The sequence below is a fragment of the Hordeum vulgare genome, chromosome 4H, assembly GCF_904849725.1.
Source record: "Hordeum vulgare subsp. vulgare chromosome 4H, MorexV3_pseudomolecules_assembly, whole genome shotgun sequence".
Classification (NCBI taxonomy): Eukaryota; Viridiplantae; Streptophyta; class Magnoliopsida; order Poales; family Poaceae; genus Hordeum; species Hordeum vulgare.
Genome location: NC_058521.1, coordinates 560,664,875 through 560,686,979, shown reverse-complemented (window position 1 = coordinate 560,686,979; position 22,105 = coordinate 560,664,875). Strand labels below are relative to the sequence as shown.

Sequence of the window (22,105 nt, the reverse complement as noted above, 5' to 3'; positions counted from 1 at the left end):
CCGCTCGCCAGGCCGCTCCTCTCCCGCTCGCCGCGCCGCGCCTCCTCCCCCGCTCGCCGCGCCGCGTCGCTCGGCCCCGCTTGCCGCGCCGCGTCGTGTCGCGCGTCCCACGCTCGGCGGGTCGTGCCTCCTCCCCCTCTCGACGCGCCACCCCGTCCCCGTCCGCCCGTCGAGCCGTGATGAATTCGGCCGACACCAAGGCCCGGTTCGAGGCCTACAACCGGCTGCAGGCGGCGGCCATGGCGTTCGGGGAGAAGCTCCCGATTCCGGAGATAGTGGCGATAGGGGGCCAGTCAAACGGCAAGAGCTCGCTCCTGGAGGCGCTCCTCGGCTTCCGCTTCAACGTCCAAGAGGTCGAGATGGGCACCCGCCGCCCCCTCGTCCTCCAGATGGTCCACGACCCCACCGCCCTCGATCCCCGCTCCCGCTTCCAGGTGCGTGCCGCGCTTCACCTCTTCTAGGGTTCCCCCCTTCGTTCCCCTCACAGATCGAGTCTGGTGCTCCTGGTAAACGCGTGCGAGCGGCTGATTAGCGTGGGTTGTGCGGCGCATCGCAGGAGGAGGACTCGAAGGAGTACGGCCACCCCATGGTGCAGGTCGCGGCCATAGCCGACCTCATCAAGCAGCGCACCGAGTCGCACCTCCGGACGATCAAGGCCGCCGCCTCGCCCAAGCCCATCGTCATGAGGGCCGAGTACGCCCACTGCCCCAACCTCACTATCATCGATACCCCAGGTTTCGTGCTTAAGGTAGGCAGCGGTGAATCGTGAGCTTCCTCCCAACAAAGTGCAGTGGTTGTTTTGTCTGTTTGTGAGCTGTTTGATGGAATTCCTGACCGTTGTAGGCTAAGAAAGCTGAGCCGAAGAGGACGCCTGAGGAGATCCTATCGATGGTGAAGACACTAGCGAGCCCGCCCCACCGCCTCATTCTGTTCCTCCAGCAGAGCAGCGTCGAGTGGTGCTCTTAGGCCCGTCCTCAAGCGCCTGGTCGAGCTGTACGACGACAACTGGCAGCTCATCGAGGCCGAGTCCTACCGCGTTCTCGCCGACACCATCTTCGACGAGCAGGTCCCTCCCTTTCTTCCTTCCTTCCCGCCCCCCCCCCCCCCCCCCTACCGGCATCCATCCATGCCAAGAACCCCCGTTGCGGCGCACTATCGAAGGAGCTGATAAAATGGTTGCTCTGTTTTCAAGCGCGGCGGCCCACACAACGGTGGGGATCAGGCGCAGGGGCAGGGGGAGCTGGACCTGGAGCTGGAGGAGACGAGCACCATGATCCTTATATAGAATTTCTCAACATATACCAACCATATTGATAATTCAGAGATGTCAACGCAGTCATGTGAGATACAGCCCTATGCATATGTACCTGACGGTCCAGTCGAACCTTATCAACCTTCTTGGTCGATGAATTTGGGATACTATCACGACTCCACAGAAGATTTGACTCCCCAGTATGATAATGTAAGATGTACTCCTGTCACATTTGAGGTGCTGCTGATACAAAATTGATATAAGATCTTGTTTGTTTATAAAACTGTCAATTGGACAGATTATTGGCTCATTCTTCGGAGTGCAGCTAATATATCTTTTCTTTGTTAACTCATTGTTTTAACTAGCAGCATGCGTTCGAATCTGGTGAATATGGAGGCATGGCAAGCATATTCTCGTCTTCCTCGTATCCTGAGCAAGTAGAAGTTTATGAGCAATCTTATGGTGATGAGTATGTCTCCTTGGAACAAAATTTCCAGAGCAACTGGAATGCTTTTTTTGAAGATACCTCTGGAATCACTAAATTAGTAAGCACAAGAGCGTGTATTTTTATTTAAAAAATTTGTCAATGGTATGGATCAAATTGCAATGCTGGGCACTTCCCTTTTTCAGCAACATATTTTTCCCTGTGAACTGAATGTGGCAGCATATGCTTATTTTCTAGCAAAGCGGTCCTTTTCTATGAGTACTCTCAGCCATATTGTCTAATGGGCAAATATGTCAGGTAGATATTGATGTGCTGCGACACTTGCATGATGGTGTGAAAGGGGGTTTCAATGAAGACAAGTTTGCTCCGTACATTGGGTTTAGCTGTCTCAGGAAGTATTTGGAGTCTGAACTTCAGAAGAGGTACAAAGAAGCAGCTCCAGCCACCCTAGCATTGTTGGAGCAGAGATGCAGTGATGTCTCGATGGACCTATCCAGACTGGACTCCAAACTGCAAGCAACCTCTGACGTCTCTCAGCTGAGAAGATCGGCAATGCTTCATGTTGCTTCTATCTGCACCCATTTGGTATGTAAACAAAGCACAATCTGTCCTTGCATAACATTTCTTTGTAATTAGGTTGCTATTTTTTGTACTGGAGCTAACTGGCACTATATTTTTTGTATGAAAGCGTGCATTACTTGATGGAGCAGTTGATCCAGCCCCAGAGGTGTGGGGAAAAACTACTGAAGAGGAGCAAATTCACAGTGGTATTAACAGCTGGCCTAGCACCAGCGTTCCTGTAAAACCTCCCAACTCCAGCCTTAAGCTGTATGGTGGTGCGGCTTTTGAGAGAGTAATGCACGAATTCCGCTCTGCGACATATTCCATGGAGTGCCCACAGGTGTCAAGAGAGAAGGTACAATTTAGATTGGAAGTTTGTAGGTACATCATTTTGAGTAAGTTAGCTGAAATTGGGATGTTGGTGTCATCAGGTTGCGAACATATTACTTGCCCATGCTGGAAGAGGTGGAAGCAGTGGGATGACTGAGGCAGCTGCTGAGATAGCACGCGCGGCTGCACGATCATGGCTTGCTCCTCGTACTGAAACTACATGTGATCGGCTTGCATTTGTCCTGCAAAGCTTATTTGACCTTGCAATGGAGCGCAGCCGCACTGATGATTCAAGATGTAAGACTTGGCATTTTTATTTTGCTGGGGTTCATCTTGCTTCTAGCCTTATTTATTAGTCCAATTATTATTGTGTAGTACTTTTTCTATCGCAGGCTATGATGACTTGGCTGTCGCGCGTGCTTGAATCAATTCCCTTTGAATCAATTCTTCTGTTGTTTGTTTATATTCAGAATCAATTGTACAGTATTATTGTTGATACAATTTATTCCAGCAACTTTCTGTTAGTAGATGGGATAATAGTTTTATAGACTTCATGTGATTTCTTCCATGATTTGTCCTGAATAATTTGCCAACACGATGCAGGTTTATGTGATTAGCACCTGCTGGCAAAATCAAGTGCCACACAAAGTGCCGAACTATTTTCAAATAATTAAGATTTTGGCACCCAGGCTAATCATCAGTATGTGTTCAAGGATAAAGAAAGGTATGAGCCTAAGCCATTGGCGAACCACTCATCGCAAGCTCCCGTAGTGTTTTTCGTAACCTAAAAAGAGATTACGAATTCACCAAAGGTTCCTGAATTTAGAAAATGTCCAAGAATTTGACGAAATGGTAGTGTTTTTTAGGAAAAACATTAATAAAAGAGAATAAAAGGGAAAACAATAAATAAATACATAAGGTAAAACTGAAAATAAATCATAAAAGTTTTATTTTGAAGAAATGTAAATTAACTGAACTAAAAATAGAAAAAAAAAACTCTCGCTTATGGCATGGGCGATTGCAATGATATGCTATCGTACCTTTTTAAGGGATATATGTTATGGTCCTGAGCATGTAGGACATGGCCGCCCCTATTTCTCACTTTAAGCTAGACTAGACAAATGGGACGGCGCAGCAGCACAGGAGGTCACAGCCAGTTTATTTTCTGTTCTCATTTTTTGTTTTATTTTTATACTTTTATTTATACACTAAAATATTCTACATATATATTTCCCAATTACAAAATACTCTTTAAAAATATATATGAAAAACTAAAATGTTGAAGAAATATATGAAAAATGTCGAACAATTATTAAAAATGTTGAAAGAGTATTTCAAAAAAAATTAAAATATTACAATGGTGAAATAGTATTTGTGAAATGTTCAATAAGTATACAAAAATGTTGAACCACTATTTGGAAATTTTTAGTAAAGTATTTCAAATATATTAAATAAGTATTAAAATACTGAACTACTATTTAAAAAATTTGATCACTTACTAATTTTTATGACACATACAAAATGTAGAGTGAAAACAAAAAATCATAAAAAACAAAAAAAATGGAGAAAAAAGATAAAACCAAACAAAAAATGAAGAAGAAAAAGGCAAACCAAACGAAAATGAAGAAGAAGAAACAAACCTAACAAAAAAAGGAGAAGAAAAAAATATTTAAAATCTAGAGTGTATTAAAATGTTTGCAGCACTGGAGGATTAAGTATAATGTAGTAAGGCACTGATTTGCAGCACTATAATCATCCGAGTGACCTAGGATTGAACCATCTTACCTCTCCTTTTTCTCCGTATTTGTTTTAAAAGTCTTGGTTGGGGGGTATTGTACTGTCATATCTGGATAGTCCTTAGCAATCGAACGGATAATACTTTCACTTTCACATGGATCATGAATATGAATGTCTCTGTCACAGATATTGAGCTTTCCATCAGGAACCTCTATTGCACTGAATGAGACCGGAACTGACTGAAGACCAGCAGCCGCAACTGCTTCAGCAACAGACTTCCCCATTTTCCCGATGCAACTATTCACCTATAAATATAAGCGCACTGAGTCAAATATAAGATATGCTTTCTCCTGCCATGTGGATTTGTTATCGATTAAAGACTTTACTTGCACTCCATCAAGATAGTGTTGCACCTTACATATTAAGATTTATATTCTACGGCGATGTACCTTTTAAAGGAAAATTACATCGATAAGGAAAATAATAAATGGAATGATTCGCACGTGAAAGTCATAGTGAAGATGATATCCTACTAAAATGTTTTCTTGCTAATGAAACGGGGGACAAAATATTTCTCACTATATTCATTTGTACTTATAGTTCCTGAAATATGTTTTTATTTATTTTCCTATGTTATTGCTCGGGTCCAAGCCGCTGCACACATGGAGGGTGTGTTAAACATTGCTTGTGGTTCTTTAAAGTCCAATTTCTTACATTCCTATGTTGTATATATTTATGTCCTATAGTTTCTATATAGATTATTGAAATTAGGTTAAATCCCATGATCATAGAATTCCCCTTGCGCGTGCAAATGCAATCTATAAGTTTAGACATGCATTGCACCTTGTATGCTTTTGCTATATTGAGAAATACGTAAGCATATTAACAAGTACTGAGATAATTAGGTTGTGTCTTTACATGTCCGGCGTTAAACTATTAACATTTCTTGAAACTCATTTAAATTAGAGTTGATCTGTACTAATATTGTTTTGAAGCCTTTGGAATAACTTTTCAATGTATATGAATTCTGACATCTGGTTGTAATATTAGTCGAGACGTGCGTTGCACGTGCACGTGCAAAATATTCAGGTATACTGGAAACATCCGTAGCTATACACCTATACCTTAGTGGCACATTTTACTGTGGTAGTATGTTTATACGTAAAAGAATTAAAATCTGATATACCGAGACTATCATAATTCATGCATGTTTGTGCCTTCCAAAGATACAAATGTTGGATGCAATAAGAAAAGGGTTCTAACTGTTCCAAACATGAAAGTAGGCATAATAATACTTGACAGTATATCCAGACCTTCATTTATGTGCTTAGTGTTATGTGACGTGTTCCAAATCTAGGGAGTGTACTGCTGCATCACCTTCATTAGTATACATTTCTTATTTCAAGTTGCTATTGACAGATGGACAGTCGTAATCCAGACGCATCTCCGTCAGGAACCGGAAAACGTTCCCCGGTTAAGGACCCGACGAACACACCAGCTCATTTTCAATTGCTTAGCCAAGGTTCAGGGATGTGATCCAGGTTTCCAGAATGGTTAGTTGCTTGTGCAATTCAGTTCACTTGAATCTTGTTGCTGGAAGGAGTAGAGTTTGATTAGATTGGATCAGCGTTATTTGGTATTTTGGTAGTGGCTAAGTATGGGATATGCACCTTCCATTTGTCTGATATTATCTCTTTATTCTTGCATCTTATACCCTCACCTTCAGAAAAACAAACCTTACATTTACATTTGTAGAATTAATATCATATTGGAGGGATCAGTTGGCACTAATGCCTAAAATGTGTTTTTTGGCACGCTTAATTGTGGTGTTCTTATACCAATTATACAGAGCGAGATAGACATGCATAAGTATTAAGGTTGATGCACAAGTCATTTTATAGTAGGATGATGAGGAGAATCAACTCAGCTCTGACTACTTATCTGCTATTTTCTTTCTTAACCGTCGCACTAAATAGTTATGTTTATTGAGCTTATGTAAACAATCATACCTAAGACCTTTTAAAGCAAAGTAATCTGTAGAACATGCATTGAAAGTGATGCTTATCATTTAGGTTAATTGTTGTGACATGTGAAAGAAAAGCAATCAATACAACCTTTGTTTGCCTGATCCCTATGTCTTTTCTATATATAGTGGTCCATCTGGGTTAATCGTTGTGATGGTAGCTTTCAACGATGGTTTAGTCCGGTCGATCTTATGAATGTATGAGGGCAAAAAATTCCGCTTCCAGTGTAAACAAGAAATTATACATAGTTGATGCCCAGCCAAGAGCAAATGGGGCAATGGGTGGTGGCTGAGAGTCATCTTCTAATTATGCAAAATCCGAGGTAAGAATATATGCGTAGATCAGCTTGTATGTGTATCTATAGAATTGCTTTATACTTTGTTTTATTTCTTCAATTCATTGGATTTGACACTAGGTTCTTTTCTTAGGAATACAAAACATCCACACAATGAGAGATAGTGTTTCTCGCCTTAGGGATTATGTGGATGCCCATGGGTCAATATCATCAAATGGTTCCTCTTTAGCTCTATCCCTTGTCGGAGACTGGGCAAGCATTTGATTTTTTTTCACACTTTAATGTATGCATGTTCACCGAGAAGCAAACAAAAGAATAATACCAATATTTTCTCTTTCAGATAAATAGGGGATCAACCTGGGGTGGAGGTAGTCTTAATAGCATGATAATTTTCTTCGATGTTAGGGGGTGGCTAAATCATATCCAAAACACCTGATTGGTGCTTCATGGATTGTTGTACAAATTGCCCAGGAATACATTATTACTAAAACAAGTAAGAATGGCCTCATGTTGCCTTTGAATCTGATTGGCATATATTAGTGGAGATATGGAACTCAAGAAAACATAACAGATTGGAGATTATGGGCCTCCTGTCAGAAATTGAGTCCAGCCAAGCCTTTTGTTCTTCTGTTGTGTATTTTCTTCTTAGAGAGGTTAGTTTTGTATGCACACTTGTGTAAAAAGCTGCCCCTAAAGGTTAGTGACCGGAGGCTATGTCGTAAATTTTAATGCAAGTGACCGGAGACCCCTTTGATTGTAAAAAGAGGCTCCTTAAAAATTGTTTGGTGTTACGATTTTACTTCAGAATATTGGTTCAATGTCATATGTGAGATATTTGTTTCTCATTTTAGTAGTCGTTCAAGTGTGATTTATGTTTATTTGTAGCACATAATTGTGTGACAGAAATTTCATAATACCTTATCAAGGTCATTTGCAGGTTCATACAAGCATTTGTTTAGCAACCTCTTATATAGTATCCGTTGATTTAGCTATTTCTTTATATATTTTTCTCAGATTTTAGTTATCCATTGCTTACACAATATTTAGACAAATTGTTAGGTTCTGTCTCCACATACTAAACACAATGCAAGGTTGCTTTTCAATCATAACTGGATTTCTTTTTTATCTTATAGCCTATCAGAACACATAATAAATTAAACAATATAGCTTGACTACAATGATGTCTCATTTTTGGAAAAACAACTTACAGTGAGATAACAACATTGTGTATTAATCAAATTCATATATTTTTGGTGAACATTTAACGTGTGTTGCACGTGCAAATTTACTAGTTACGAAAGCGTACTTCCAGTAAACAACGCTTCCTGCTGAAAGCGTACTCCAACTTTACGCAAATGAATAGCTAAAGCGTACAAACGTGGTGGCTTGGTCGGCGCATTGGTGCACGGCGAGGTGAGCGGCGGTGGCCTCCTCGTGGAGGCGGCCGAGTCCCACGGTGGTGGTTGGAGACGCTGAGCAGTGGTGGTTGACTGGTGGCGCCAGCGCCAACGTTGGAGGAGGAGGCGTGATGTGGATCTAGGGCTCACGAGTTGGTGTTGATCTAGGCTTAAGGGTTGTGGGCGCTGCATAGTAGCCTGGGCTTGTTGTTGGTTGCTGTTGATAGTGTGGTGGTCCTTGTTATGTTGGTTGTGGAGGATGTTGTAGAACTGTAGGGTATTGGCCATCCGGGAGAGGTAGAAGGGTTGTGCGCCTTCGCATGTGCGATGTGTCAGTGTTTTGGGACATTAGATCACATTTGCTAGCTGTTGCGATGGCGGTGGGTGACACATCATGCACAGTGGCTTCCAGTTTTGACGTTACGGATGAAAATCATGCTCGTCTTCGTCCGGTGCGGGTGACAATGGCGCTTGTGGGTGTTGTTCCCCTCCTTGGAGGCGTCGCGGAGGGGTGTCGTCGTCTCCTTACTCTCACTTGGGTTGTTGTCTTCGGGTGAAATCCTAGGTTCACTTACGGATCGGCGATGGCGATGTCTCGACATCGTTACTCAATTGGGAGTGTTGCATAGGGAGACAAGGCTTGGATGTTCTGTGATGCGGTTCTTTGGTGCTTGCTGATGGTCCAGGTAGATCTTCATCGTCACAATGTATGCCATTGTCGGGGAGTCAAAGTCGACCGGTTTTTGGGATTAACTGAGTCCCTCCACCCACTCACCATCTTTTTTAGACATTCAAAGGTGGTTCCTGCGAGTAGATTCATTCAAAAGGCCCATAACCGAGTTGAGTGGAGTTTTCTGAAGGAATCATGTTGAAGTTGGGAATTCGTGCATATCAGGTAAATTTAGTTATGCAATGTCTTTCCATTGTCGAATACCGGTTTCGGTTTAATTCATAAGAAACTGGGAGTTTTAAGCCCATGAGAGGATTGAGAGACGGAGATCCTTTTGTCTCCCTATCTTTTCTTATTGTGTACGGAGGGTCTAAATGTTCTTTTGAAACATGTTGAGGACAATGAAAATAATATTGGAGTTAAAGTATGCAAAGATGGTCCCTCTATTACAAATTGCATAATGTTGAAGCTTTGTACTCAATTTTGAATTCTTATTATGTCGCCCCGAGGCAAATGGTAAGTGTTGATAAATCAAGCATCGTTTTTAGCCCAAATACAAGAGTGGAAATTGGGGATCAAAGATGTAATGTTCTCAATATGTTGACCGAGGCTCTCAATGGTAAATATATGGGATTGCGAGCCATATGGGTATGGACAAAACATACAACTTTAAGTATCTAACTCAACATGTTATCATGAAAATCAGTGGATGGAAGAAAAATTATTATCAAGTGGAGGGAAAGAAGTTCTCCTCAAGACTATTGTACAAGCTATCCTAGCTTATGCTATGTTCGTCTTTAAAATTCCTAACCAAATTTACAAAGGAATCATTGATGTTGAAAGGACGTGTGTGTCGTCTAGAGGAGGGATGATTAGGCATTTTAAAATAATCACAATTTAGGCTTGAATAAATATGAAATAAAACTAAGGTTAATTTACCAAGCACAAAACCTAGATACACTAAGCTCAATAAGGTGCACCGGCAGCTTATGCTAAGCAACACAAACAACTATGTGATAGCAAGATATATTGCATGAGTCACTATGGATATCACAAAGTAAGTGGATAAATAAAGGGGTAGTGTAAGAGAAAACTGAGCCACGCGGAGACATTGATGCATCCCGAAGCTCACACCTTTGCAGATGCTAATCTCCATTAGAGCGGTATGGAGGCACAATGCTCTCCGCACGCCTTTGCACAAATACAAGGTGTCGTGACTCTACTAAGGGACCCTTGAGAGCGGTCACCGAACCTGTACAAATGAAGACCCTTGGTGATGGTCACATAACCCGTACAAATTTCTCACGGCAATCTCCACAACTTAACTAGAGACCCCGAAGCTTGCTCGAAGCTTTAAACCATAATGATTGAGCTCCATGACACTATCAGCCAAATAGGGCACCCAAGCACCCCAAGAGGCACGATCCCTAGGGTGCCCAAACACCCAAGATTAATAAGCTTCTCAACTTTCACTTTCACGTGTCACCATGGAGAACTCAAACAGATGCACCAAATGCAATGGAAAAGAGCGCACGGAGTGCTCAAGTCCTTCTGTCCCAAATCCCATCACAACAACTAATGGTATGCATGAATATGAGACGACGAACCAAGAAGAGAAAACAAAAACTCCAAGATCTAGATTCAACGGGTTCCCCTCACTTAGAGGAGAGATGGAACGGTGGAAATGTAGATCTAGATATCTTCTCTATTTTCCCTTAAATGGATGCAAGAACCATCAGAGGAATAGAGCGAAAGCAAGCTCCAAGAGATCAACGATGGTGGGGAATTTCTTGCTCAAAGTCGTTAGGGGCATTGGGGAAGAAGGCCCCCTTATATAGTAGGAAGAGCAATCCAACCGTTATGTTTTGGAAATGCTCAAGCGGAACTACTTTCTCAGATAAGTGGTACTACTGCTAGACATAGGGGAGTCACTAAGACCCACATAGGACCAGCGAGGATCTAGTAGTACTATCACGAATTACCAGAGGGAAACAGAGACCCACACGGTAGTACGCGCGCCACACCAGTAGAAGTACCACACAAGCAGTACTACCGTGAATTACCATAGGGCAACAGAGACCCTCACGGTAGTAGATGCATTACAACTATGGAAGTTCCGCACATGCGGTACTATCGTAGGTATCGGCGGTACTATTGCTAGGTAGATACCAGTAAGGCCAGAATAGAACAGAAGAGTCAAATAAGACCAAAACTGCCATAACTACTTCAAACGAACTCTGAAATTAGCAATCTCAAGCTTGTTGGATATATTAAGAACTAACAATGGAGAATAAATGTCAATAAGATAAGGAAGATAACCTTCCTCAAATATGAGTCGGCAAAATCTCCAACACCTAAAATGCAAATAAGATGCATACAAACTCTGTTTTCGATGAACTTCAGTTTGACAAGAGGAAGAACACAAGCTCTAAAACCCCACATAGAGGAAAAACAAATAAGAACCAATAAATATGATGACAAATATGCAATGGTTTGAACTCTCCATGGACGATACGATCAAGCTACTCACCCCGAGAGCCCCCTTGATAGTACGACAATCAATCCTATCACCCGATCTTGCAACTAACACCATGAGATCGATAAAATATAAAACCTATCAAATTAAAACATTTTCCTTGTGCATAATCCATTTGATCTAGAGGATGACGACCTTGACCTCCTCAAGTTAGACCACCTTTATTGCGTTGGCTCGATGAATACTAGTGAATTGCTCCCCGTACTCCATTATGGGTGAGCCTCTTATATGCACATCTTCACATGTTCATTATCACGAGAATGGACGACAAGCTTCAAGCTTGTAATCTCTTCGTGATGCTTCACTTGAACTTGCAAAACGCAACCTTGACGATGATCACCACTTGTTGTCACCCTCCATGGGTCATATGATATCTTCCTTTTCATGTATGCCCATGGAAACATACATAACCCCATAACTAAACCTCACATAGACCATGAGTTTGTACAAAAAAAGTGTAATGGACAATGCTTACCATACCTTGACTTGAGTCCACTCTTTGTACTTAGTCTTGATCAACCTTGTATCTTATCTTCTCTCTTCATAAAGGTTATATCTTGAAGGTAAACATAAACGTTTACACAATCATTTTGTTCTTCAAGACATGCTTGCAATAGGCTCAACTATCATGTGACCAATCTTTTGATAACTCCTTGAATAGCACATTGGTCAACACATAATCTCCTTCTTATAACCTTGAAACCAAAAAATGGTCTTCAAGCAATGCCTATGGACAAACCTTCAAATATAACTCAAGGCAACCATTAGTCCATAGTGATTGTCATAAATTACCAAAACCAAACATGGAGGCACCATGATCTTTCAGGCACGATGCCGCATTTTTGGTCGGCTGATGAACACAATCGGAAGAGGATGCATTGGACGCCATGGTGGAAAATGTGTGTTCCAAAAAATCAAGGAGAGATGGGCTTTCGTGGCATCGATTGTTTAATTTGATGTTGTTGTATAAACAAGCATAACTACTTATTGAGTACCCGATTTATGTGCCACAATCATGAGAACCAAGTACTATCCTACTCGTGATTTGATGAATGCTAATTAAAAAGGGTTCCTCCCTTACCTGGCAAAGTATTATAGCGAGAGTCAAGACTTTGAAGCATGGCTATATATGGGGGGTGGGCAATTAAAATATCAATATTTGGAAAGATGCGTGGATCCCAAACTGTGCTAGTAGAAGAGTTATTACTCCTAAAGAGGAACACCTCGTGTCATAGGTTTTTGATCTTATTGAACCTGTTACTAATGGTTGGGATGAGAATTTAGTTAGACAAACTTTGTGGTCAATTGATGTACATTGTGTCCTCGTGATTCCTCTCCCGTTTCACAATATGTGAGACTTTATAGCATGGGGTTTCAAAAAGCATGGGACTTTCACTGTTCGCTCGACTTCTTTTGTGGAATGGGACCATCAACATGGGAGGAAACTCACACGAGCTAATTGTATAAGAAATATCATTGTTAATCCTATTCGGTGTAAGATTTGGAAATTGTCTTATTCGGCCAAGGTTAAGAAATGTATCTAGCGTACATTGCATGCCACTCTTTCCTGTCATGTTACATTGGTCAATAGACATTTCAAAGTGTCGCATCTACGTCCCTCGCGTTGTAATAGACTTGCAGACACAATCATCTTTTATTCCAATCTCAAAAAGCTAAGGAAGCCTATAGAATGTCGGGGCTGGAAATTGCCATACAAAAAGCTTGCGGAATGAATCGAGTTGGTGAGGTTGTCTTCAAATTTGTATTTCATACTATGTTGGTTGAGGATCTGTCCATCTTGGGTCTGAGAAGGACGCAAGCTAGTCCATGATGAGATTACTCGAGAAATTAGCTAAATTGTTATGGTAATTTGTGCCTTGGTGGCAAACTATGTTACTGCTATTTCCCCTAATGCTACCAAGGAAAAATGGGGCCTGCACCCTCCCAGCTTTGTTATACTTAATGTTGATGCGTTATTTGATCACGGCTTACTTAGGGTTCGGCTGGTGCAGTTCTTCGAGATGCTAGTGAAAAATTCATTGCCAGGGGTAACTAGAAAATTGATTGGTGTGATGACACCCCGAGCTAAAGCGTTAGCACTAAAATTTGACCTTTCACTGGCGCAAAAGGACAAGATGTAATCGCCTTGTTAACTATCGAAGTAATTGAGACTACGAAGAATGGGGGGCGATCTGTGGGAAAAAAAGGTAACAATTTTTAATAATTGTTATTATCTCGCTTGTGAATTCCCGCTCACTAGATTTGAACACTATAATAGAAAAACAAATAAGATTGCTTATGAGCTTGCTCATTTAGCTATATTTTCTACTACCAATGATTGGTTCAAGGAGTCTATGAGCGAAATTGTATCTATCTTGATAGACGGTGTAACCATTGTTTTCAATTAATAAAGTGGTTTTTCTTTCAAAAAAGGTTGGTTCGTGCTTTCTTTTTTGGTTGGTGCATTGACAAGGGAGGCCCGGTTGCACTTGGTGCTCTTTGATGATCAGTATTGGTCAAGACACAACTTTGTTGTTTTGCTTTGGGCAGGTTCCCTGTGTTGTGTCGTAGTGTGTGTCCGTTTGCAGCGAGGTAGTTTTTTGTAATTGTATTTGACCTTTTATAAAACTAGTAAACGTGTCCGTTCGTTGCACCGGGAACAGAAAAATCAATGAAAAATAGAAAGACCAGATGTTATACGCAATGACAGATGACACACGTCTAAGGGACTTATTTGTGAAGCACCGAGCTAACAACATTCATATACTTTTTTAAAACTTGTGGCTTTCCGTGAATGGCAACACTCATTTAGTTCTACACCACTCAATGTAAAAATCTAAAGAGCGGCATAAAAAATTAACCAAAATGTTACAAAATAATTTAAAAATGTAAGGCCCAAATCTGGAGTGGTCATTGTGAATTGGTTCACAGGATGCGAACCATATAACCAGGAAAATGCTATATATAACAATATAACTTAAGATTAGCACAAAATTCATTAACTGTCGACCTCTACCGACATAATTATGCCCAATCAAAATATCACCAAATTTGAGTATTACATAATATATATTTCAACAATACTACATGAAAGTTGAAAGAATCCTGAGCCGAGTAAGTTAGGTGTGAGCTAATTTGTGTTCAAGTATCTTTGTGCATAGTACTATGATACATTACACGGAGGTGAAAATTAAATTTAACAAACATGGTAATCATTATGATGCCACGGAGAGAGCAGGGCCCGCCTCCAGGCTCTTTAGCCTAGCAATAAGCCACATCACTTGTAATTAGGAAGATTAGATGGACAATGGTACATCTTAGAAAAATAGTAGCCTCACACAAAATCGTCTGACTGTAATGTGTGTATCCTAATTTGCAAAGAAAAATTGTTTATCCTGAATTTCATCCATAAGCAGTGACCATAAACAATTATAAATCTATGGAAATTAATATTGTAAATATGCAATCTTACCAGCTTAGTGATGCACAACCAAATATAAAGCTTGTCGAGGAGATCCATTCTGGTGTGGCTCGACTAGCTTTCTATGTAACGAAGGTTCAGTATAGAATTTCAATATACCTCCATTAGCCCATCCATAATGGTCCCGTGAGGAATGAAACAGGGAACCGGAGGCTAACATGCTTACACACCATCAACATAAGATAGTTGCTCATAAACTACATCCACGTATGACCATGGGTAACATCTGAATTCCTTAAATCAATGTGTATTCTGCAGACTTGATCGCCCTTTAAAATATGACAAACGTCAACCCCTCTAGACTTATTTCTTCTCTGAAAAATCTGAAAACATGCCAAGATCTGATTGTAGAATAAAATTTTATGATCCATTAAATATGAAATTCGTACGAATATGCGTGACAAAAACTGAAATCTCCACTATTGGTTTCTAGAGAAATTTGAGTCACACCTCAAATCTCCAGGCAGAGGTAGTCTATTGTAGGAACAAACATAAATTTGCTAGAACCACTCGTCCAAATTACTAACTGAAAATTTGACTTCGCTTATCTATTGGAGGCTTACTGGATTCAGTATCCATCTAATATCCTCAAACGATGATGTTGTTGGGGAGTTCTGTGTGAATCACAGCCTGCTCCAAAGTCTTTTGTGCAGTGATCCTACAATTAAACAAAAAGGTACATTTTGTAATATGTATTATTAAAGAACTGATAGAACATTCAGTTTTCTCTAATGCAACGAATTTTTCAACCATTACCAATGCGCACACCTTTGATGGTTCAACTCACATTAACCATGTAAATGTTCAGAGCAGTGGGGTACCTCGCTGTCAGCCATCAAAGAAACGTCGAGTTATGCCTCACCGTCCAAAGTGTCCGCACGACCCCACCACCCCCTCTCCTTTTCTTTCTTCTCTGCTCTCTCCCTTTTTGAATTCTTCTCTCTTGTAGGGAAGCAACTCACATGACTCTTTGTACAGCTAAATAGCGCAACAATACTGGTGAGGCTGAATGTGCAAACTACAGGAGCACCGAGATACAGGGATATTACTGTCGGTGGCGATTGTCAACAAACTCAACTCTAGTAATAATCATTGCCCGCAGGAAATAAAGCATCCTCTTTAATAGTTTGTTGCCTCATTTGTAGAAGTTTAAGTGTGTTTAATGCTTCTTGACATTGGTTCGGTAACCCTTCTAGAAATCCTTGAGGAGGATGATGTAGCGAATTTTATGGACAACATGCATGCCACCTTCCTGTCAAATAGCAGCAAATTGAGACACGGTGAATAACACAAAGGAGGAGGCGGAAAAAGTGTGCCTAATTTACACAAGCAATTACATAACATCTCATAATCAGGACTTGCTACTGCATTATAGGTGTCAATATATATGAGACAAATGTATGGTGAGCAGAAGGCCGTCCGTCGAAAGAATTAACATCCCAAAAGGGCCACGAGATTTCCCCTAAAAAGGGGAGATCCGCTGCTTACTGCTCATGGAAACATCTGACCTTATGGTCAAGTCGTCCGCCTATCTTTCTTCTCATTCGTTTCCCACATTTACTATGATAAACTTTTAAGAGTAAAGGATTTAGAAATCATTATCATTTTATAATTAATCTGAGGCAATGAGATTTCTAATGCTGAAGTAGTGCAAGTGAAAAAGAATGTTCAGCATAATGCAAAGGCCCTCATATCATCAGCATCGATTTTATCCGTTCTGGAGACATAATCTTCCAAATCAACTCACATCAGCATCACTGATTTTATCCTGCCTGGAGACATAATCTTCCAAATCAACCTCGACACTCAAGTTCATCTTAGCATACAAACCTGAAAGAAAGAGATCATCCTAATTATCAGATGCGAACAAAACCTGAAATAGTCAAATTGAGCAGACCGCTCACCGCAGCCACTGCGATGCTCCTGGTGGTGGTAGACCATGACCAGTAGTACAGGTCGATGGACTCCGTCCTGGGGGCAGCGCATGCCCCGACCTCAATGCCCGAGATCCTCCCGAGGAGAGTCGCCGCCGCCATGAGCCATGTCTCCAGCCCGAGCCATTCGCCTGCATCCGCGAGTGCGCATATGTACCTCCGACCCTGCACCCTCTCCTTTTCCCACTTCTGTGCACTCTCCCTTCCTGAAATCTTCTCTCGCACGGAAGCAACCAGCCGACGGATCCCACCTCCCCCTCACTGGATCCGGTCCACCACGAGCACCAAGGCGCCCTTCCTCCACGCTCCTTCTCAGCCTCGTCTTCCGCAAGGCCACGCCGCGGCGCGTGCTCGCAGCCGGCGCTGGCAGCCAGCGTACCCACCTGAACCTGTCCGGCTTCCCCCCTTCCATCCTCCATCAATGCACACGAGCGCAACAAGGATGGCCTACCTTACCTAAGCACGCACCCAAGGCGTGTACCTTCCCGTCCTCCACTGCGGCTTTAGCCGTCTCCGTCGCCGTCGACAAGGGCGCCGCCCCTCATCTTCTCGTCCTCGTTGCGGCTGGATAGAGGATTGCGAGTTGAATAGTGTGAAATGAAGGGATCTTTTTTGTAAAACCGAAACGGTATCACTGACATCCACTTTCAAAAGGACTGCGGGTTGAATACCTATAACCTCAGGGGCCTTTCTGCAAAACAGCTGCGACGGGTAGCCGCTTTATCTCTACCTACGAACCTATTGCTTCTATGGTACGTCATTAAATTTGCCCTTAAAGTTCGTCAAAATTACCCGCCAATGCCATCCGTAAGTGACAGAAACGATTCGTTTTTTGCACTTCGATTCGGCTCTTCCCTTCCGATTTTAAAGGCTGTGGTTCCGTATTTTATCACAAGAATAGGCTAGCCCAACCGGTTGGGTGTGCCTCCTCCCACCCACGAGACCCAGGTTCGATCCTCATCGTGGATTACAACCATATTTGTTCTTCTTTTTCTATTTTTTCTCTTTTGCCTTTATTTCGACAAACTTTACGCACATGTTAATCATGGATTAAATAAATGTCAAATTTGTAGACAAATAAGTTTCCATATATACAAAAATATATACAGTTCGTATGGACAATAAATAATATATTTTTCTTTTATTTTGAAAAATATTGATCTTGTATTTAAAAAACTTTAAATGTGCGTAGGAAAATGTTTCCGGTGTATCAGAAAACATATACAAAAATATATAATGTGTATGGAACAAAGTAGACATAAAAATAGAACTTTTCAAAAATGTGAATCGTGTATTTAAATAATGTAAAACATGTATATAAAAAATATTCATGATGCATACAAAATATGTAAAATGCATATTAAAGAAATTAGACATCAAAACTCAATAATGTTTGTGATGTCACACGCAAAAAAGTTTCTAATGTATAAAAAATATACAATGTTGTTTATACAAGCTTTACGTAAACAAATGGCTGAGCTTTAATTTTTCATATATATAAACTGTTTTGCTAATTATTTTTTTAAGAATATCGATATTGGTATGCAACCTAGAACATTTGGTATGCATGTACTTACAAATTGATTGTTTTCGATGGAGCTGTCTAATATGTTTGCAATCAAATTAAGACTTCACTTAGATTACAAATGCAAACACATATATCAGCAAGATAAAAATAATGTTCTTATGCATATGCTATCATTAATTAACAAAACATACTTTGCCATTTTCATCATAATTCAAATAATGTTCGTGCATTTCAAGAATTCCCAGCGATGACCGCCGGCCCTCTGTTGACCGCAGACTGGACCGGAGGCGGAGGAGCCGGAGTCGGAGCAGGAGCAGGAGCAGGAGCCGGAGCGGAACAAGGCCGAGGAACTCTTACAGTGGCAGCCGGAGGGATTCAGACTGGCGACCACGGGGTGGTGATTTCGATCAGCCACGCAGTGGCGATCTAGATCAGAGCAAGGTGCCAGCAGAGTCTAGAACTGCTGCCGGCCGTGACGGTGAAGTGGACCGCGATGATGTTGATAAATTGCCGAGGGATCCGAAGATTCTTCACTCCGAGGTGGTAATGGTGGAGGACGGCGCCAGCCATGAAGACGAAGATGCGGTGGAACCAGAGCACGATGGTGCAAGGCCTGAAGATGAAGATGCAGAGTATGAATATGAAGAGGTGGTGGAATCAGATGAACATGGTGAAGATGATGATGGTGTCACCTATGAATATGAAGAGATGGAAACAGAGGACAATGGTCAGGACGATGAAGCTGCTGCTGTTGCTGGCCTGAATGATGCAGATGCTGTTGAAATAAATGCCAACCACCAACTGCCCATGGTGGATGTTCATCCATCAGAGCGTGCTGAGGAACCGGCGCACATGCAGTCCTAGCTCAGCGACGTGGAGGAGGACACGGAGGCGGGCATTGTGCGTGTGGATGCATGCCTGATTGAACCAGTGGCTGAAAACAATGATTGTTCTGAAGTTAGAGGTGAAAAGGAGGCTCCGTAAAGTCAACCTGAAACTGAGCTTGAAGTTAGAGATGAAATGGACGCTCTCCAGAGTGAACTTGGAACTGAACTTCAAGTTAGAGCTGAATTGAAGGCTCCGCAGAGTGAACGCGAGGACATAAAAAATAATGTATAATGACACATGAAGCATGTTGTGTTCTTTTTTTTACCCGATGCAACGCACGGGTATTTGTACTAGTTATTAGGTAAAGAATATGGTATACTTCATGAAGTAATCTCGAAAGAAAAAAAGCTAAAGCACACGGTCTTACCAACCGCGTTCTTATGCTCTAACGCGTATTCTAGGACGCCTTTACAACACGAGAGAATTCCTTATTTGACCCTTTACTTAGATCTACTTTCCTATTTAGCTTCAAAATGTATTTTCTTTCCCATTTGACACTGGAAGTAAATTTTATTTCTTATTTGACATTTTCATCCATTTTACTCACTAATGGTGTTACATCAGACCGGAAAAGACTGTTTTCCCTTATGTTGTAGAAAAATTAAAATGCTGTTTGGGACGATATAAATAGAAACTGAGAGAAAATAATACAAGAGAGATATTAGCTTAGGTCCCGACTATCGCTGCTTGTGCAAGTGCTCTATAGCGAGGCCTTGATGGCCGATGTTTTTGGCTCACATACCTTACGAGCAAGGACATGAATTAACGCACAAGTCTAGGAAGTAAGCAGGTGGATGGTTTTTTCAAAACGCTGGCTTACAAACTTACGCATGTAGAGTACAGTATCAAACATATGCTAATCACGTCCACAGTCTGGAGTAATCGATCTGGAGTAGCGCTACAGCAACTTCAATGAGACGACTTATTTCGTCCGTCGTCATCCGTTTGGGTCGGTGTGGACACAAAAGGCGACCCAATGCGCCGATCCAAATGGACGCGCATCCGGTTTTCGTCTACGGGCGACCCATTCTCGGCACATTTTTTAGCCGAATTTGCGTCGGCGCGGACACGCAACGGACGCCCGCACGCTCGCCTTCTCCGTTCACGGGCCCGCTGGTCGGTGGCACATTAGCCGCCCCCATCCAACCCTCGCCCGCCTTCTTCGTCGCCGACGCCGTCGTCCATTTTTGCCGGCGACTCTGCCAGCTGTTGGCGTCTCCACATCTGCCCAGCAACGCCGCCCACTCCCATGTCGCCCGCCGACGTCGTCTTGCCACCGGGGAGCCGACTACTTCCCACCCCCGCGCCCCCACCACACAGCCCGCCCCCGACCAAGAAGTCGCCTCGCCGCCCGGCCAGATCCTCACCGGCATGCTCGTCGGACGCCGGCAGGGCATCTAGCTGGTCCGTGCGCGCCGCGACTCCCTTCGTCGTCCGTCTCTTTCGTCGACGCCCGCAATTTGTTCAACAGTTTGCGAAGGTACAAAATGGACTCCGTCGACGAGTTCTTTTTCACAATTTCCTTTGCGACTCCGATGATTCGTCATCCGATGACGAGGAGGAGATATTGGCTGCCGTGTTGGTCCATCACCACCTCAACAGCGAGCGGCCGTTGTTCCATTGCGCCATTTCGGGCCACCTTCCGGCGTTGAATCGCAACCGAGAGAGTGGGCATTTCCTTCTTTGAAAGGACTACTTTGATACAACAAACCCGTTGTTCAAACATCACAAATTCCGCCGTCGTTTCCGTATGAATAGGCATCTTTTCAACCGTATTAGAGAGGGGGTGGTCGGCTATGATGACTATTTCAAGTGCAAAGAGGATATCATTGGCAAGATAGGTTTTTCCTCTTATCAGAAATGCACTCCCGTCATCTGAATGCTTGCATACGGAGTTCCCGGTGATCTCATTGACGAGTACGTCCGTATGAACGAGTCTACTTGCCTAGAGTCCCTGTATAAGTTCTGCAAGACTGTTATTGCTGTGTTTGGCCCTGAGTACTTGAGAGAGCCGACTGCTGAAGATATAACCCGTTTATTAGCGATGAATGCTAGCAGGGGCTTCCTAGGGATGCTTGGTAGCAAATACTGCATGCACTGGGAGTGGAAAAACTGTCGTTCTGCTTGGCAAGGGCAGTATAAGGGCCATGTCAGGGCTTGCACTGTCATACTAGAGGTCGTGGCGTCTGAAGATCTCTGGATCTGGCAGTCTTTCTTTGGCATGGCCGGATCACACAATGATATCAACGTGCTTTAGCGCTCGCCGATGTTTGCTATTTTTTTTCCAAAAGTACTACGTATTTTGTAGTAAATTCGAAAAGCATATGTGAAAATTTAAAAAAAACTAGCACCCCGTCGACCTGTGGTGGGCCGACAGGGGTCCTGTCGGCTGGTGGGAGGCCGAAGAGGGCCCGTCGGCCCGCGGGTGGCCGAAGAGCCGGCTGTCGGCCCACGGCTGGCCGAAGAGGAATGATACGTCTCCAACGTATCTATAATTTTTTATGGTTCCATGCTATTATCTTGTCAACTTTGGATGTTTTGTATGCATGAATATGCTATTTTATATCTTTTTTGGGACTAACCTATTAACTCAGTGCCAAGTGTCAGTTTCTGTTTTTTCCGTGTTTTTGACCCTTTTCACACAAGAATATTAAACGGAGTCCAAACGGAATAAAACCTGCGGAATGATTTTTTCCATAACAGAAGATACACAGGGAACTTGAGAACCAAGGCAAAGGACCCCGGGGGAGGTCACAAGCCCCCTAGCCGCGGCCTGGGGGCGCGCCTACCAGGCTTGTGGGCCCCACGTGGCTCCTTTGCCCTACTTCTTCCGCCTATAAATTCTCTAAAAATCCAAAACCACCAGAGAGAGCCACGAAAATACTTTTCCGCCGTCGCAAGCTTCTGTCTCTGCAAGATCCCATCTGGGGACTGTTCTGGTGCCCTGTCGGAGGGGGATTCGGACACGGAGGGCTTCTTCATCAACACCATTGCCTCTCCGATGATGCGTGAGTAGTTCACCACAGA

At 42.6% G+C, this 22,105-nt stretch overlaps 2 protein-coding genes across 6 annotated transcripts; one reads left to right on the top strand and one right to left on the bottom strand.

Annotated features, from left to right (window-relative positions):
* Nucleotides 1-90: 90 nt before the first annotated feature.
* Nucleotides 91-2,944, top strand: LOC123450755 (dynamin-related protein 5A-like). Its single transcript, XM_045127858.1, has 9 exons — nucleotides 91-434; nucleotides 557-748; nucleotides 844-958; nucleotides 1,193-1,230; nucleotides 1,286-1,462; nucleotides 1,621-1,797; nucleotides 1,995-2,282; nucleotides 2,386-2,613; nucleotides 2,690-2,944. Exons 1-9 carry the CDS (start codon nucleotides 180-182, stop codon nucleotides 2,942-2,944), a joined length of 1,725 nt encoding a protein of 574 aa, XP_044983793.1. The 5' UTR covers nucleotides 91-179.
* Nucleotides 2,945-14,191: 11,247 nt separating this feature from the next.
* Nucleotides 14,192-17,259, bottom strand: LOC123449515 (26S proteasome regulatory subunit 6B homolog). 5 transcript variants are annotated; one of them, XR_006632020.1, is made up of 4 exons: nucleotides 16,633-17,259; nucleotides 16,476-16,558; nucleotides 15,485-15,980; nucleotides 14,192-15,386 (listed from the first exon to the last, which is right to left on the bottom strand). XR_006632020.1 is itself a non-coding variant. In XM_045126759.1 (3 exons), exons 1-3 carry the CDS (start codon nucleotides 16,712-16,714, stop codon nucleotides 15,921-15,923), a joined length of 225 nt encoding a protein of 74 aa, XP_044982694.1. In that variant the 5' UTR covers nucleotides 16,715-17,259; the 3' UTR covers nucleotides 14,221-15,920. The 5 variants fall into 5 exon arrangements, 2 of the variants coding, with proteins under 2 accessions (XP_044982694.1, XP_044982693.1); XR_006632021.1 differs by having other exon boundaries at nucleotides 15,497-15,980; XR_006632019.1 differs by having other exon boundaries at nucleotides 15,550-15,980.
* Nucleotides 17,260-22,105: the final 4,846 nt, after the last annotated feature.